Source organism: Thalassophryne amazonica, chromosome 8 (genome assembly GCF_902500255.1).
Source record: "Thalassophryne amazonica chromosome 8, fThaAma1.1, whole genome shotgun sequence".
NCBI classification, from domain to species: domain Eukaryota; kingdom Metazoa; phylum Chordata; class Actinopteri; order Batrachoidiformes; family Batrachoididae; genus Thalassophryne; species Thalassophryne amazonica.
In genome coordinates this window covers 5,923,208-5,942,926 of record NC_047110.1, presented here as the reverse complement: position 1 = coordinate 5,942,926, position 19,719 = coordinate 5,923,208, and the positions used below count along the sequence as shown (strand labels likewise).

At 43.3% G+C, this 19,719-nt stretch overlaps 1 protein-coding gene across 1 annotated transcript in view; it reads right to left on the bottom strand.

Moving 5' to 3' along the window:
• adat1 (adenosine deaminase tRNA specific 1) overlaps positions 1-19,719 on the bottom strand; it is a 122,082-nt gene that overhangs the window by 38,472 nt on the left and 63,891 nt on the right. The window contains 7 exon segments of the mRNA XM_034175893.1: positions 4,743-4,813; positions 4,883-5,013; positions 9,242-9,414; positions 11,578-11,668; positions 11,671-11,889; positions 11,892-12,173; positions 16,422-16,552. Coding sequence (XP_034031784.1) covers positions 4,743-4,813; positions 4,883-5,013; positions 9,242-9,414; positions 11,578-11,668; positions 11,671-11,889; positions 11,892-12,173; positions 16,422-16,552 — 1,098 coding nt within the window.

Sequence of the window (19,719 nt, the reverse complement as noted above, 5' to 3'; positions counted from 1 at the left end):
ATGCTCGTAGCACGGGCCGGGGCGGTGGATTAGCAGCAATCTTCCATTCCAGCTTATTAATTAATCAAAAACCCAGACAGAGCTTTAATTCATTTGAAAGCTTGTCTCTTAGTCTTGTCCATCCAAATTGGAAGTCCCAAAACCAGTTTTATTTGTTATTATCTATCGTCCACCTAGTCGTTACTGTGAGTTTCTCTGTGAATTTTCAGACCTTTTGTCTGACTTAGTGCTTAGCTCAGATAAGATAATTATAGTGGGCGATTTTAACATCCACACAGATGCTGAGAATGACAGCCTCAACACTGCATTTAATCTATTATTAGACTCTATTGGCTTTGCTCAAAAAGTAAATGAGTCCACCCACCACTTTAATCATATCTTAGATCTTGTTCTGACTTATGGTATGGAAATAGAAGACTTAACAGTATTCCCTGAAAACTCCCTTCTGTCTGATCATTTCTTAATAACATTTACATTTACTCTGATGGACTACCCAGCAGTAGGGAATAAGTTTCATTACACTAGAAGTCTTTCAGAAAGCGCTGTAACTAGGTTTAAGGATATGATTCCTTCTTTATGTTCTCTAATGCCATATAACAACACAGTGCAGAGTAGCTACCTAAACTCTGTAAGGGAGATAGAGTATCTCGTCAATAGTTTTACATCCTCATTGAAGACAACTTTGGATGCTGTAGCTCCTCTGAAAAAGAGAGCTTTAAATCAGAAGTGTCTGACTCCATGGTATAACTCTCAAACTCGTAGCTTAAAGCAGATAACCCGTAAGTTGGAGAGGAAATGGCGTCTCACTAATTTAGAAGATCTTCACTTAGCCTGGAAAAGAGTCTGTTGCTCTATAAAAAAGCCCTCCGTAAAGCTAGGACATCTTTCTACTCATCACTAATTGAAGAAAATAAGAACAACCCCAGGTTTCTTTTCAGCACTGTAGCCAGGCTGACAAAGAGTCAGAGCTCTATTGAGCTGAGTATTCCATTATCTTTAACTAGTAATGAGTTCATGACTTTCTTTGCTAACAAAATTTTAACTATTAGAGAAAAAATTACTCATAACCATCCCAAAGACGTATCGTTATCTTTGGCTGCTTTCAGTGATGCCGGTATTTGGTTAGACTCTTTCTCTCCAATTGTTCTGTCTGAGTTATTTTCATTAGTTACTTCATCCAAACCATCAACATGTTTATTAGACCCCATTCCTACCAGGCTGCTCAAGGAAGCCCTACCATTATTTAATGCTTCGATCTTAAATATGATCAATCTATCTTTGTTAGTTGGCTATGTACCACAGGCTTTTAAGGTGGCAGTAATTAAACCATTACTTAAAAAGCCATCACTTGACCCAGCTATCTTAGCTAATTATAGGCCAATCTCCAACCTTCCTTTTCTCTCAAAAATTCTTGAAAGGGTAGTTGTAAAACAGCTAACTGCATCTGCAGAGGAATGGTCTATTTGAAGAGTTTCAGTCAGGTTTTAGAATTCATCATAGTACAGAAACAGCATTAGTGAAGGTTACAAATGATCTTCTTATGGCCTCGGACAGTGGACTCATCTCTGTGCTTGTTCTGTTAGACCTCAGTGCTGCTTTTGATACTGTTGACCATAAAATTTTATTACAGAGATTAGAGCATGCCATAGGTATTAAAGGCACTGCGCTGCGGTGGTTTGAATCATATTTGTCTAATAGATTACAATTTGTTCATGTAAATGGGGAATCTTCTTCACAGACTAAAGTTAATTATGGAGTTCCACAAGGTTCTGTGCTAGGACCAATTTTATTCACTTTATATATGCTTCCCTTAGGCAGTATTATTAGACAGTATTGCTTAAATTTTCATTGTTACGCAGATGATACCCAGCTTTATCTATCCATGAAGCCAGAGGACACACACCAATTAGCTAAACTGCAGGATTGTCTTACAGACATAAAGACATGGATGACCTCTAATTTCCTGCTTTTAAACTCAGATAAACTGAAGTTATTGTTCTTGGCCCCACAAATCTTAGAAACATGGTGTCTAACCAGATCCTTACTCTGGATGGCATTACCCTGACCTCTAGTAATACTGTGAGAAATCTTGGAGTCATTTTTGATCAGGATATGTCATTCAAAGCGCATATTAAACAAATATGTAGGACTGCTTTTTTGCATTTACGCAATATCTCTAAAATCAGAAAGGTCTTGTCTCGGAGTGATGCTGAAAAACTAATTCATGCATTTATTTCCTCTAGGCTGGACTATTGTAATTCATTATTATCAGGTTGTCCTAAAAGTTCCCTAAAAAGCCTTCAGTTAATTCAAAATGCTGCAGCTAGAGTGCTGACGGGGACTAGAAGGAGAGAGCATATCTCACCCATATTGGCCTCTCTTCATTGGCTTCCTGTTAATTCTAGAATAGAATTTAAAATTCTTCTTCTTACTTATAAGGTTTTGAATAATCAGGTCCCATCTTATCTTAGGGACCTCGTAGTACCATATCACCCCAATAGAGCACTTCGCTCTCAGACTGCAGGCTTACTTGTAGTTCCTAGGGTTTGTAAGAGTAGAATGGGAGGCAGAGCCTTCAGCTTTCAGGCTCCTCTCCTGTGGAACCAGCTCCCAATTCAGATCAGGGAGACAGACACCCTCTCTACTTTTAAGATTAGGCTTAAAACTTTCCTTTTTGCTAAAGCTTATAGTTAGGGCTGGATCAGGTGACCCTGAACCATCCCTTAGTTATGCTGCTATAGACGTAGACTGCTGGGGGGTTCCCATGATGCACTGTTTCTTTCTCTTTTTGCTCTGTATGCACCACTCTGCATTTAATCATTAGTGATCGATCTCTGCTCCCCTCCACATGTCTTTTTCCTGGTTCTCTCCCTCAGCCCCAACCAGTCCCAGCAGAAGACTGCCCCTCCCTGAGCCTGGTTCTGCTGGAGGTTTCTTCCTGTTAAAAGGGAGTTTTTCCTTCCCACTGTAGCCAAGTGCTTGCTCACAGGGGGTCGTTTTGACCGTTGGGGTTTTACATCATTATTGTATGGCCTTGCCTTACAATTAAAGCGCCTTGGGGCAACTGTTTGTTGTGATTTGGCGCTATATAAAAAAAAAATTGATTGATTGATTGATATTGCTGTCAAATGTCACTGTACAGATGTTATAATGTTACATGGGGTATTTAGGGGTTATTTATTGCACTGGTTGCTCTTTTAACTACGCATGTGGATGCTCCAATGTAATTTCGTTGTTCTTTGTGGCAATGACAATAAATGCGTGAATCTTGCATCATCATGTAACAGCTTGTGGTACGAGTTGTCATGCAACTGCTCGCGCCATCTGACAATCGGTGGTGCCACCAGTGGTGTGACCTCATCATCACCAATGTCACTGGCGATGACTTCTCGACTTGTGGCAAGTGTGGTCATACTATCATCTAAGTGCGCGGGTATGCTTTGGAGCAACCTGAATTTGGGGGGGTTGTGTTCAGTACCACAAATAGTGATCAGCATATTGTCATTTAAAAGTACTCAGAATGGACGTGCCATTTCCACATCATAAATCAGTCATGCCATCACATACTCTTGGGAGTTGACATGACCATAGCTTAAGGCCCTGTCACACCATGACGATTTAGCTAACGTATGCCGACCATGTTAAAAAAGCTGGTGTATCTCTAATAAATTATTGGTAAGTTTCGTATAAGTTAAGAGCATTGCTGAAGCACGCTGGGCATGCACATATTTTCACATATGCCAGCATATGGCTGATACGTCCCGCATACGCGGACCATAAGTTGTAGGTAAGTTATGCAATTGTTGACACATTTCTTGTAATTTACTCATAAGTCGAAATATGTCCATTAATGCTGTCCACTGACTGGCTGAAAGCTGCAGTCCTCTGCAAACAGCCTGTTTCATTCACACACGGAGTAAAAATAGTCTTACCTGTTCGTTTCAGTCCAGATTCATCATCACAGTCTGACAAAAAACGTATCCACATAAGCCTCCTGATTTTGGAAAATGATGGCTGAAAATACTTTAATTTCTTGTTGTGGCTGGAGTCCCTCAGTGGTTTTTCTGCACCAGGTGTGTTTCTCAGAGGATGTTGGTGTCGTGGTCGAGGAACTGATCAGGTTGGACCGGTGCTTGATCGGTAACCCCATTTGATCGGTTCCCCCTGTCTGATCAGTCAGATGGGGGTAAACCAACCAGACAGCGGCCAGCATTTTGATTGGTCCCCCAGTCTGCCGTGAATGAAGTGCTGTGACTCTTTAAACTTTTAAAACGCCGGTCGCGATCAGACCATGAATGGTGCTTTGATTGGTTTGCCCCTGTCTGATCATTCAGAGCTGTTTGAATGCCCCCGTCTGATCAGTCAGATGGGGACAGATCAAGTTGCGGTCTGATCGCGACTGGCGCTTTAAAAGTTTAAAGAGTCACAGCATTTTATTCATTCACAGCTACGTTATCACAGCAATCAGTTGAATCATCACCATTCTGGTTACGATGAAAATGAGCCACCAAGACAAAAATATAATAAAATAATGTTAAATTACTCTGTTTCTGATTCGCACCACACCGTGCAGTACCGACCCGAACCACTCGGTGGAAACGGGCTGTCGGTATGCACTGCTAATCGTCAAGGTGCGACAGGGGCCTTTAAAGCTGGGCTTTCACTGTGCAAGTTCTCCTTAAAATGCTTTCAAATAGGAACATTTGTCATTGTGTCAATGTGAAGTGGTGTTGTTTTGTAACCTGAGAGAGTCCGGAAGCATTGACGAGTCAGTGGCTTCCACCACAGACAGGAAGGAGTGGAAGAGCTCTACCTACACAGACGTGACCTGCAGACAAACACACACGTCATCACAGGGGCGGGGAAAGGATGTGCAGCTCACGCTGGTTTGTGCTCTTTCTGTTACAGGTCTACCTGGCCTTAGCTGTTCCCACAAGCTTTTGGTGACTCCATGTCTGTAGCCGTTAGCAGTCACATCCAGAGGCTGATCGGTCACATGACACCAGCTGACAGCTGAAACACACAATCAATCAATCGTAGTGCCTTCGTGCCATTTGTCACCTGTGGTAGGTGGACGTTTATATTTGTGCATGTCAGGGGGCAAATGAAGCGACCACAAGCCCCAAGGGTCCGTGTCTGCGTGGGCCCCTAAAATAGTGGAAAGGACACTTGAATAAATTTCCATGTGTATGAAAATATTCATTTTCATGAAACACAGGCGATTGTGGATGATGTGGTTCTGTTGGCTTCATCAGGCGGTGATCTCTGACGCTCACTGAGCAGGTTTGAGGCAGAGTGTGAAGTGCCTGGGATGAGAATCAGCAGCTTCAAATCTGAGAGCGTGGTCCTCTGTTGGGAAACGGTGGATTGTCCCGTCTGGGTCAGGGGAGAGTTACTGCCACAAGTGGAAGAGTTGAAGTATCTCAGGGTCCTGTTCAGGAGTGGGGGTAAATTGGAGCGTGAGCTCAACAGACGGATTGTGTGGCGTCTGATGGTTTACGGATGGCAGTACTGGACTGTCATGGTGAGGGAGGACCTGAGCCAGACGCCAAGATGCTCAATTTACCAGTTAGTTTATGCTCCTATACTCCTCACCTATGGTCATGAACTTGGGTAATGACTGAAAGAATAAGATCGCGGATACAAGCAGTAGGAATGAGATTCCTACGTTGGGTATCTGGACTTACACTTCTGGACAGGATGAGAAGATCGATTATCCAGGAGGGACTCGGGGTAGAGCTATTACTTCACATTGACAGGAGCCAGCTGAGGTGGCTGAGGATGCCCACTGGTCATCTCCTCAGGGAGGACTTCCAGGAATTATCCAACTATGAGGAGGCCCTGGGGAAGACCCAGGACACACTGAAGGGATTATATTTCCTAGATGGCTTGGGAATGCCTCAGGATCCCTCAGGAAGTTACAGGACTTGGCCGAGGACAGGGAAGTGTCGGATGAGCTGCCACTGTGACCTGGACCTGGATAAGCATCAGAAAATGAACAAATGGAAAGACTAGAGACATGCACTGAAACAAATAACATGAATGTCTGAATTAAAAGAACAGTGCACATAAACTAAAACCACAAACATCGAACTAACAGGACAGTGGACGAGGACGAGGACTGGGTCGAGACCTCGGCAAACATATTTTAATAAGATACAAAACCATTAAAGCAGCAAGAGCAGAAAATAAAAAGGTTTCAAGATTAGCAATGATGTACTCACACCCAGCGACCTGAACCACGCCGGAGCACGTTTGAGTCCACACACCAAACCCATGCAGGTGGGGCGGGTTCATGACCCCTACAGGATCCAAACAGACAGTCTTGTTTGACCTGCTTGTTTTGTCAGATGTTTTTCTCCATGCAAATCCTTTGCTTTTTTTTATAATTAATATGCATATTCACGGACATGAATAAGTGAAGCTCGTCAGCATCTCACCATGTCATTTATTTGTCATTTAGCTCCCAATTCAGATCAGGGAGACAGACACCCTCTCTACTTTTAAGATTAGGCTTAAAACTTTCCTTTTTGCTAAAGCTTATAGTTAGGGCTGGATCAGGTGACCCTGAACCATCCCTTAGTTATGCTGCTATAGACGTAGACTGCTGGGGGTTCCCATGATGCACTGTTTCTTTCTCTTTTTGCTCTGTATGCACCACTCTGCATTTAATCATTAGTGATCGATCTCTGCTCCCCTCCACAGCATGTCTTTTTCCTGGTTCTCTCCCTCAGCCCCAACCAGTCCCAGCAGAAGACTGCCCCTCCCTGAGCCTGGTTCTGCTGGAGGTTTCTTCCTGTTAAAAGGGAGTTTTTCCTTCCCACTGTAGCCAAGTGCTGCTCACAGGGGGCGTTTTGACCGTTGGGGTTTTACATAATTATTGTATGGCCTTGCCTTACAATATAAAGCGCCTTGGGGCAACTGTTTGTTGTGATTTGGCGCTATATAAAAAAATTGATTGATTGATTAGGTCCTTCAGACTTTTTTCAGTAAAACTGTTCTTGGAGCATGAGCATGACTAAAACCTTTTTAGCCACCCAGACCCCCCGCCTTTTTATAAGCATTTTCTTTATTTCACCTTTCAGCTTCTGGAGGGCTCTGCCCCCCCCCCCCCCCCCCCCCATACTCTGCCTTTCTACGCATTTTACTTTGTTTGCTTTTCAGCTGCCCCCCTAATTACAGCCCTCTTAACCCCCCGCCACTTTAAGGATTTTTTTTTAATGTAGAGGGTAAATTAATATTCGAGTTTTCAGCTCGTTGACAGTAGGGCTGTACAATATGGACAAATTATCGAATCTCAATATTGTCACATAAATAAATACATACTGTCCATATTCCTGAGCCGCTTAGGTGGGTAGGGAGATGTTCCCATGGGATAAAAAAGCTTTTCAAACTACCATCCCTGGTTCTCAACACCAGGCACTTAAGTGGCTCTACTCTCTCTTTTTTAAAGATATTTCTGTGTACCTTAGTAAACACAAGTAGAGTTTCCACCTTAGATTTGGAATGTGTAATAGAAGATATACCTTACTGAATTGTCATTTCAATATGATAAACAATATGACTATGATTTGACTCAAAGTACAGCAACAGTGAAAATTAAACATTCTAAACAAACAAAAAAAATACACCAACAAAAAATACAAAAAAATAATGCCACACTCATTTTACACTCATCATAAGGTTAGATACTGTGCCCTACAAAAGTATTGGAACACTTGGAATTTCACACATTTTAATTTGTTTTTGCCATTTCAAATACAAGAAAAACAAAAAAATAAAAAATAATTTATAAAATTATCTTCCTCAAACTCAAACTGAAAGCAAATCTCTAAAACTTGATAAAACCTGTAAATAATAATCTGTTTTATTGCCAGTTTTCTTCAGACAAGTGATAAGAATGATAAATGATGAGAATGGTGACAAAGGTCAGTTTCAGTTTGTACAGGGGTCAAAAGTTAAAGTTGCTCCATTAATTTTGCACCAGCTGTATTTGTGCTGAATTTGATGCTTGTGTCACCATTTGAAGGATTGTTTCAGTTATCTGCTGCACTAATAAGCCACCAGAGAACCAGCTGCTGTCTGTTACCTTAAACAGTGTTACTCTCTTAACCAGCTAACAAACAGACATGGCAACCTGAATTAGAGGAGAAATGCTGCTTTTAACAACCTGGACCTCATTTCTGACATAAAATACAGTCGTTTACTCACCAATATAAGTTTGGTGTGATTAGAAGTCCATAGTTCAAATGAAGTGTTCAGTTCAAAATCTGAAGCAAACATTTTTCTTCTTCTACTAAGGTGTATTAGAACTTTTTGTGGTACACCAGCAAACTACTGGACAGGAGGAACCTAGCAGTCAATGTGACTTACTGATTTCAAAATGCAGCTCTTTCAACCAGACGTTGATCCAATCAGATTTCAGGGGAATCCAAAGTCCAGTGAAATCCGGCCTCCACTCTAGCTCCACCCAGCCAGGAAGTGTTCAACCATTTCCTGTTTCACTGTGAGTGAGTGAGAATTCTGCACTTCCTGTTTGAGTGTAGCTTGCCACTGAGCTCCCCGCAAGATTTCATGGGATCTGTCGGTCAATCCAGGAAGTGTTTGCATTTGAACACTCCTGTTTACTGTGGATTTGAAATTGGCACTTCCTGTTTCGGACGCCCGTACAGTACCTGTACTGTTCGCGCCGCTGCGCAACGCTTGCTCATATATTATTATTATTGTGATTTGATTAATGTAAGTCCCTTCAGCTGCTCCCTTGTTGCACTCGGAGTCGCCACAGCAAATCCAAGGTGGATCTGCATGTTGAATTGGCACAGCTTTTACACCGGATGCCCTTCCTGACGCAACTCCACCTTACATGGAGAAATGTGGCAGCGGTGGGATTTGAACCCAGAACCTTCGCACCTGAAAACAAGCACATAACCACTTGGCCACCACCCCTGCTCAATAATGTAGAAAATGGAAGTTTTGACTTCATCTTGCACCCAGTTGACAGTGAACACAGACGCTGATCTACACTGCTGCAGAATGTCGTGGTTGAATACGATTTGCAGTAAAGCCTATAGTAAAGCTGAAGGGAAAGCGTAATCATTACAGAGGAAAATCCCCACCATGGCCCCGAAGCATCTCCACGTGCACTATTCCCAATCACAAAACGACATTATGCGGTTGTAAATAAAAGCAGAAGATCATCAGGTGTTTTCTGAGTGGGGGGCCTCAGTGTGAGGTCCTTTACCTGCTCCACAGGCGGAGATGCGGCCCCATCCGGACTCGTGACGGAGCTCAGTATGCGTCTGGCTGAAGGGGAACTCCAGGCTGGACTGAAGCAGCACCGGTGAGCTCAGCAAGAAGCCAGCAGGAAGCTCTGAGACGTGGGAACACCTACAAAGCACAGGAGGACCTAAACCACTTGTGACAGCATCACCAGCCCTTTCTGCCAAAATCATCTTTCTCATAAACTCGCACATAACAGCATTAAATCTCTTCTGTTTTTTTACTGCAGGATGAAGGGCTTTTATTAGTTATTACAGTCATGGATCGTATTCCAACACGCAGCCTCATCCCTGCCCATAGTTCCACTCTAATCTCACCATAACACAACTGCTACAATATATGCAATATATATTCATCAAATGTATGTTTTCCACAATCTTCATTCACTGTGCACAATTTGAGCATGTCGCACCATCACTTCACTACAACTGCATGTGATGAATAAATAACAATAACTGTTTCAGTAGGTTTCTTTAGTCTTATTATGATTATTACTTCTATTCTGTCATTTGATTTTTAAATGGACCACAATGGAAATAAGTGTTTTCACTTTCTGGGCATCCATGTATTTTTAATGTATTTACAATTACATTATTTACTTACATTGAACTTACTAATAACATCTCACACTCTCTCACTCACACACACACACACACACACACACACCTTCAATTTTCAATTTTAATATAAATATCATTTACCGCCCCCTGATGGAATGGTGTGTGAGTCCAGAATGTAATTATTTAACAGCCATTGTTCAGTGTTCCATTTTGGCGGCGCTCATCCCCCATTTGTCCATAGTCGAAGTTACATGCATGCACGCACACATTTTTTTGTCTTTTCTACCACAAGCAGGTACTTTTATTTTTACACACGCACAAACAGAGATGGTGGCAGAAGTCATCAACACACAACACTTCTCAATTATGGTAACAGCACATGACACTTAACTAAACCGACTAAACCAATGTAACTACAAAATACAACAAATCAATAACACTAACACCCAGTTCAACTAACATCAGCCACAATAACAACATTTTAAAACCCCAAAACCCAGAATTCCCATGGGTGCATGCAGCACAAACATCTATGTTCACTGTTGTTAGCTAATATCGCTAATTTCTCCAAAAATATTACTCCTGTCAACTTTTCGTTTTCACAGGGTTCCAAATCTCTCTTTGTGAGGATGACTTGGCCAAGAAAGGTGGCAGCACACATCATATTGGACAGGTTAACATCAAAATGATTGGTGATAAATAAAATATAGTCAACTTGGTCATAGCAAGATTGTACATGGTGTAAAGTTTCAAGCAGATATAGCTTTAGAAAAACAGGCATTGCACAAAACAATTCACATCAGTGATGATCTCAGCTGGGCTTACAACACCTGACAGATCATCAAGAAGTCCCAACAGAGACTGAACTTTCTGAGAAGACTAAAAAAAAAAGGTATGTCAGCCAAAATTCTCAGTAACATCTGCAGGTGTACGATTGAGAGTGTCCTCAGCACTGCCATCACAGTCTTGTACGGTAACTGCACAGTCCAAGACAGGAAGGCTCTCCAGCATGTGATTAAGAACTCACAGTACATCTCTGGGGCAGCCTTCCCCTCACTGCAGGACATTTACCAAAACCAGAGTCCTAAGTAGGACACGCAACCTGATCAGGGACAGTACACACCCCCAACATTCAGTCCTCACACTCCTACCATCAGGCAGACACTACGAGAGTCTGAAGTCGAGGACTACTAGGCTGGGGAACAGCTTCTACCCACAGGCCCTTAGGCTTCTCAGTAACTCTCTGACACACTGACCCCCACCCCCACCCCACCCCCACCCCCACCACCACACCACCAACCTGACTGACTGTTATTTCACTGTCACTCTTATTACTGTCTCATTATTACTATCATCCTCTAAGTAGTTATTATTTATGCATCCAGCAGGCACCTTACGACTCCTGCACAGCAGGAATGCTGCTTAAAACAACACAATATGGCACAAAATTGCCAATGCTGCATAAACTGCACATCCTCTAAACTGTGCATCCATCAAATAGTGTATATAATACATTCTTCAGTCTAATAATGTGTATTTTATAATGCATTTTTTTTTTAATAATTTGATGAGAATTTCATAGTGTGGAATAACTGCCTGTTTTTACTGTGAACATAACAATAAAAAACTCTTAACTCTTAAAATTGGAGCAGAAATGCTGCTATTATCTTTAGCAGCTGTTAATAACCAGACCTGAAATGTGCTGCTCCTTACCTTGTAATCAATGCCCTTGCATGACCTCTGAACTGTAGGGGCACTTCCCACAACCACACAGCTAAAGTAGAGCACCTCCTGGAGGTAATGAGACAGCAGTGCTCCTTGGAAACCAACACCCCCCAGCGAGCCAGTTTGTCGCTGCAGGAGAGGGACTGAGTTGGTTCTCCTCGGCCAGGCTTCATGCGGAGCATGCCTGTGCTGTGGTAGTCCACCCCAGGTTGCAGAGGGTCAGCTGGCCCCCCGGGGACACATTTGGCCCCTGTTCTGTAAATATCGGAGGCCTGTTTGACAGTATTGTCCATCTGTTTGAAGTCAGGAGGCCTGGAGGTTGTGTCTGTGGTCCTGCTTGTTCTCCTGAAGTTGTCCGTTTACTGTGTGATGGATCCTCCATTTGACCTTCATCTGAAAAGATGGATTCAGAAGATTTTGTCTCTTGTGTCTCCTGTTCCTCCAAATGGGGCAGCTTTGAGATTTGCCCTTCCAGTGCCTCGTCAGCTTTCCTTTTGAGTTGGTCTCCACCAGTTCCATCAACTTTGCCTTCATAGCTGTTCACAGAACTTACAAGAGGACACGGTTCAGACAGTCTGTCAATCATAGGAATGATGGATGCATCGCCACCTGGAAAAAAAAAAACAGCAATGCACATGTGATTACTGTGTAATGAGAATAAGCACTGCTTATTCTGCCAACAAGGTGTACAATCCTGGTTATAAACATACAACTACAAGAAAGTGCTAAAAAGTGAAAACTATTAGGCCCTTAAAGTTTTAGGACCTGTTTAAAATTGTGTTCTAACAATTTTTTTTACAGAAAAAAAGCACTTTGTGAACATTGTGTTTCATCCCAAAGCTTTCCCCATATGGCTAATAACTAGCTTATACTGTATGACGTTTAAAAAGTACTCACCCTCAGCAAAGACAAAACATCTGCCCAATATACTGTCACAGATGAGTGTTCTATCTGTACAGATTTTGAGTGACAAATCAGCAGAAATAATTCTGTCTTCTCATTTGCCTGAAAAGGCGCTGCAGTGACGTCACAGCAGCTCTCTGAAAAGCTGATTGATTTTCAACTTAAAAGCGTTCAGAATGAGTGCATAAAAACAAGTCTGGGTGCTGTGTTTTTCCTGGAGGTGGCAGCATTATAGTGGAGCAGATAAGTATGAATTTTGGCCAGAATTGTTCACTTGGTGATACAAGCATCAGATTTGGCATGAATGTTCATCAGTGTTTGAGAAAAAAGTGCTGGCCACTTGAAAATCCAATGTGGCGGCTAGGTAGGGGTCAATGAAGAATTACACAGGGGTCAAAATTTAAAAATGCTCCAATCATATTGGAACCAGGAACCAGCCCACTACAGACCAGTTGCCCTGACCTCCCACCTCATGAAGATCATGGAACACCTCATCCTGTCTCACCTCCGCACCATGGTGAGCGACATCCTGGACCCACTGCAGTTCACCTACAGGCCCAACATCGGGGTAGATGACGCTGTCACCTACCTACTGCAGCGAGTGCTCACGCACCTGGAGACCGGCGGGAGCGCTGTGAGAGTCAGGTTCTTTGATTTCTTCAGTGCTTTCAACACCATCAGACCTGCTGCGGGGGAAGCTGGAGGACGCAGGTGTGGATGGACATCTCGCCGCATGGACCATCGACTACCTCACTGACCGCCCACAGTACATGCGGCTGTGCGGCTGTCAGTCTGAGGTGGTAAGGTGCAGCACCGGGGCCCCCCAGGGCACCGTCCTCTCGCGTTTCCTCTTCACCCTCTACACCTCGGACTTCACCTACAACACGGACAGCTGCCACCTCCAGAAGTTCTCTGATGACTCCGCCATTGTGGGTCATGTGTCTGAGGGGAACGAGCTGGAGTACCGGTCGGTCATCACGGACTTTATGGACTGGTGTGAGCGCAACCACTTGTGTCTCAACACCAGTAAGACAAAGGAGATGGTGATCGACTTCAGGAGGAAACCACCACCTCACCCACCGGTGAAGATCCAGGGGAGGACATAGAGACCGTGGATGGACAGTTTCAAATACCTGGGTGTTCACCTCAACAACAAACTGGACTGGACTCACAACACTGACACCCTGTACAAGAAAGGCCAGAGTCACCAGAGGAGACTGAGATCCTTTAGAGTGAGCAGGCCTCTGCTTAAGACCTTCTACGACTCTGTTGTAGCCTCAGCTCTCCTCTATGCTGTCATCTGTTGGGCCCCGGGCAGCACAGAGCGGGAGAGAAAGAGACTGAACAAGCTGGTCAGGAAGTCCAGCTCTGTCCTGGGCTGTCCTCTGGACTCTCCGGAGGAGGTGGCTGAGAGGAGGGTGTTAACCAAGTTCAAATCCATCATGAACAACTCCTCTCACCCTCTGCACCGGACTGTAGTGGAGCTGAGCAGCTCGTTCAGTGACAGACTGAGGCACCCTCTTCTCTATTTTCATCTTAGGTGCATGTCCACTGTGAGAGACATAATCTAAAAAAAAAAAAAAATCCGGAAATCACAATGTATGATTTTTTAATAATTTATTTGGACACCTGTGAAAATCAATGTTAATATTTGGTACAGTAGCCTTTGTTTGCAATTACAGAGGTCAAACGTTTCCTGTAGTTTTTCACCAGGTTTTCACACACTGCAGCAGGGATTTAGGTAAACTCCTCCATATAGATCTTCTCCAAATCTTTCAGGTTTGGAGTTTCAACTCCCTCCAAAGATTTTCTATTGAGTTCAGGTCTGGAGACTGGCCAGGCCACTCCAGGACCTTGAAATGCTTCTTACGGAGCCCCTCCTTAGTTGCCCTGGCTATGTGTTTGGGGTCACTGTCATGCTGGAAGACCCTGCCATGACCCATCTTCAATGCTCTTACTGAGGGAAGGAGGTTGTTTGCCAAAATCTCACAATACATGACCCCATCCATCCTCCCTTCAATACGGTGCAGTCGTCCTGTCCCCTGTGCAGAAGAGCACCCCCAGAGTATGATGTTTCCACCCCATGCTTCACGGTTGGGATGTTTTTCTTGGGGTTGTTCTCATCCACTAAACATGGTAAGTGGAGTTGATTCTAAAAAAGCTCTATTCTGGTCTCATCTGACCACATGACCTTCTCCCATGCCTCCTCTGGATCATCCAGATGGTCACTGGTGAACTTCAAACGGGCCTGGACATGTGCTGGCTTGAAGCAGGGGGACCTTGCTGCCCTGCAGGATTTTAAACCATGACAGCATCATGTGTTACTAATGTAATCTTTGTGACTGTGGTCCCAGCTCTCTTCAGGTCATTGACCAGGTCCTCCTGTGTAGTTCTGAGCTTTCTCAGAATCATCCTTACCCCACAAAGTGAGATCTTGCATGGAATCCCAGACCGAGGGAGATTGACAGTCATCTTGTGTTTCTTCCACTTTCTAATAAATAATCATAACAGTTGTTGTCTTCTACCAAGCTGTTTGCCTGTTGTCCTGTAGTCCATCCCAGCCTTGTGCAGGTCTACAGTTTTGTCCCTGGTGTCCTTAGACAGCTCTTTGGTCTTGGCTATGGTGGACAGGTTGGAGTGTGATTGATTGAGTGTGTGAACAGGTGTCTGTAATACAAGTAACAAGTTCAAACAGGTGCAATTAATACAGGTAAAGAGTGCAGAATAAGCGGTCTTCTTAAAGAAAAATTAACGGGTCTGTGTGAGCCAGAATTCTTGCTGGTTGGTAGGGGGTCAAATACTTATTTGCAGCAGTAGCATACAAATAAATTATTTAAAAAAAAATCATACATTGTGATTTCCGGATTTTTTTTTTAGATTATGTCTCTCACAGTGGACATGCACCTAAGATGAAAATTTCAGACCCCTCCATGATTTCTAAGTGGGAGAACGTGCAAAACCGCAGGGTGTTCAAATACTTATTTTCCTCACTCTACATGTATTTGTATTGAACCGTACAGTATGCATGCGGCAGTTTGGTGCACAGAGCTGTACCTTGAATACACGGTACTGCACACGGGTAATTGTTTCTATAAGTCACTGACATTTCATCTCATTTCCACTGACTGTGTGTCACTCTAATTTCATGATCTGTGCAGGTGTGGTTTTACACCCCCCCCCCCCCCCCCCCCCCCCCCACTGCAGGAGGTGTGGCCAACCTCTCAGTGTGTGAGGTGATGTGCAATACTGCAAGATTTGGTATTGATCCGATACCAAGTAAATTCAGGGCCAGTATCGCAGATACCGATACTTTTTAGCAATTATTGTCATCAAATTGCTACATCTGAATGAATTTTCATGGCATTTAAGAGTTTTTGTGATTTTTCCTTTGTATTATTAATCAGTTAAAACCCAGGACAGAATATGGGCCAAGTTTATAGGTAAATAGAAAATACTTTATCACAATAAACGTTTTTGTTCAGAAACAACAGAACAGCAGCAAAACAATTTTTCCCCACATATTGTTTGGATTTTTTTTTTTTTCTTAAATAAACAAAGTGCACAAAATTATCACTCAGTGTGAGTCAGACAGTGTGACTCAGTGCAAGCATGACACAGAGGGTGCGTGAGTCGCAGGGAGAGTGAGTTTGAAGGACGGTGACTCACAAAGGGTGTGACTCACTGAGAATGTGACTTTGGAGTGTGACTGACAGAGTGTGACTTACAAAGGGTGTGACTCACAGAGTGTGACTTTGAAGGAATGTGACTGACAGAGTGTGACTCACAAAGGGTGTGACTCAGAGTGTAACTCACAAAGGGTGTGACTCACAGAGTGTGACTTTGAAGGAGTGTGACTCACAGAGTTTGACTCACAAAGGGGGTGACTCACAAAGGGGGTGACTCACAAAGGAGTGTGACTTTGAAGGAGTGTGACTCACAGAGAGTGTGACTCACAGGGAGTGTGACTGGTGAAGAAGCAGAAGGACACCCCAGGATGCAACCTCCACTTCCCCTGCTGATCTGCCTGGCAGAATACTGAGCTCTTTTGACCAGTAACCGCCCTGTGGAGCTCCTGGATCAGATACCTGTACACAGACACACATAAACCGTATTTAGTATAATGGTCACTAGGGGTGTGCGGTATATGCAGTAGATGGTATAAATATTATAAAATTGGCCTACGGTAGAGATTTCGACTCCACTGCTCAATCGCGATAATGTTGATGCAAGCACAGAGACCATGGAGCAGGATTTGCTGGTTAAAAAAAAGTGGTGTGCACTTCAAGCTCTATACCCGTTTTTAAATTCTGTTAATAGGCCGACTATAACGTGAATTATCATGATTAAATTCTGCAATGTTTTTTGTGAATTTTATGATCAGATTTGTTGCACATATTTGATAAAGTCGCAGCAAAACATCTCATGTCCTCTTTCTGCTCTGTCTCAGGGCAGGAGAAGCAGAAAAAAAAACACCTTCTCCTTCATCATTGGTGGAAACACACGGCAAGACCAAAGCCAATCAGGATCACCAACCCACGTGGGGTGGTCTCAGAACTTTCTGGACAAAACACCACCAAAGGCAGACAAAAGTACTAACACTGCCTCCAGCTGGACAGAAACTGGAATGACAAAGTGTGAGGTCATTCCAATGTACAAAATTACACAAGTCAGAGGTCTTGTTTTGGACAGGAACTGATTTTCTGAGTGGCCCAAATATAGCTTATGTAGCATCTTAATGCATGTACATAGTTGTACAAAAAATGCCTGAAGCATTTCCTGCATTTTAATGTAAATCTATATACATAAAGGGCTATGTCTGTCTGTGTGGGATAAACTCCCAAACTATAACATGTAGTGCTAAAAACTATATATATTCTGAATCCTCGCGACATGGGGAACAAACTGATACCATTTTTTTAAAAGTTGAACTGAAAATTACCCCCAAAATAGCCATTTATGTAAGACCATACAGTGTTGTACCATGTGCTTTTCATGCTGCCACTTCTGTCTGTCCAGGATAAACTCCCAAACTATAATATGTAGCCCTAAAAACTATATATATTCTGAATCCTCATCACATGGGGAACAAACTGGCACCATTTTTTTTTTTTTTAAAGTTGAACTGTAAATTACCCCCAAAATAGCCGGGTGTGGGTATGACCAGGCAGATTTAAATTTCCAGCCCTGTATATGTGTTGGCCATCTCTGTTTATATAAAAAAAATGAGGTGGGCTTCACAGATAATTGGCAAAGCTTCTGGGGAAAACCTGGTCTTGTTAGGAGAGACGGCATCCATCCCACTTTGGATGGAGCAGCTCTCATTTCTAGAAATCTGGCCAATTTTCTTAAATCCTCCAAACCATGACTATCCAGGGTTGGGACCATGAAGCAGAGTCGTAGTCTTACACACCTCTCTGCAGCTTCTCTCCCCCTGCCATCCCCTCATTACCCCATCCCCGTAGAGACGGTGCCTGCTCCCAGACCACCAATAACCAGCAAAAATCTATTTAAGCATAAAAATTCAAAAAGAAAAAATAATACAGCACCTTCAACTGCACCACAGACTAAAACAGTTAAATGTGGTCTATTAAACATTAGATCTCTCTCTTCTAAGTCCCTGTTAGTAAATTATATAATAATTGATCAACATATTGATTTATTCTGCCTTACAGAAACCTGGTTACAGCAGGATGAATATGTTAGTTTAAATGAGTCAACACCCCCGAGTCACACTAACTGCCAGAACGCTCGTAGCACGGGCCGAGGCGGAGGATTAGCAGCAATCTTCCACTCCAGCTTATTAATTAATCCAAAACCCAGACAGAGCTTTAATTCATTTGAAAGCTTGACTCTTAGTCTTGTCCATCCAAATTCGAAGTCCCAAAAACCAGTTTTATTTGTTGTTATCTACCGTCCACCTGGTCATTACTGTGAGTTTCTCTGTGAATTTTCGGACCTTTTGTCTGACTTAGTGCTTAGCTCAGATAAGATAATTATAGTGGGCGATTTTAACATCCACACAGATGCTGAGAATGACAATCTCAACGCTGCATTTAATCTATTGTTAGACTCGACTGGCTTTGCTCAAAATGTAAATGAGTCCACCCACCACTTTAATCATATCTTAGATCTTGTTCTAACTTATGGTATGGAAATTGAAGACTTAACAGTATTCCCTGAAAAGGGGTGGTGGCCAAGTGGTTAATGCTCTTGGTTTCAGTGCGGAAGGTTCCCGGTTCGAATCCCACCCCTACCACATTACATTTCTCCATGTAATGTGGAGTTGCGTCAGGAAGGGCATCCGGTGTGCCAATTCAACATGCAGATCCACCTTGGATTTGCTGTGGAGACCCCGAGTACAAAACAAGGGAGCAGCCGAAGGGAGTTACTAACAGTATTCCCTGAAAACCCCCTTGTGTCTGATCATTTCTTAATAACATTTACATTTACTCTGATGGACTACCCAGCAGTGGGGAATAAGTTTCATTACAGCAGAAGTCTTTCAGAAAGCGCTGTAACTAGGTTTAAGGATATGATTCCTTCTTTATGTTCTCCAATGCCATATACCAACACAGTGCAGAGTAGCTACCTAAACTCTGTGAGTGAGATAGATTATCTCGTCAATAGTTTTACATCTTCTGTTATGTGCCGGCACGGGTTGAGGAGCGGACCTGCGTCTGACTGAACCCAGCGCTAAATAACCAGAAAGCGGTTCCAAAAGCAAAACATTTATTTCCCTTTTGTGCAGTAATTGTGTACAACATAAAAGTGCGTTTGTCTGGCGGAGTGAAGGACGGCGCGCTCTCCAGCGCCCAAAGGGATCGAAGCCCGGCGCTTCTGGACTCAAGTTCACCGCCAAACACCCCCCAGGTGGACACGACAAACTGACTCTGTGAAGGATAGAAGAGGTGAGGTAAGTCAACAGCTACAACTAATATCCTTCAAAGGCACACACTATCAGCAACACATTCAGGTCTGAATTTAAGCTTTATGTAAATGAGCAGCTTCTCACAACAGGTGGAGGATCATCAGTCCGCACGCCACGGCCGTGAGAAGCGAGCTGCACAATTCTCATCAATGTTCAAATATACTGCGTAACAAAATACCAAATTACTATTAACACTTATTCAGTCAATCAATCACCTCTGATGTGTGCTGACAGCATGTGTCCCTCACCCGTCCTCCTTCACAGGCACGATGTGTCAAACCCAGGCGCGGTCCTCAGCGTCTCACAAACGAACGTCACAAGGTC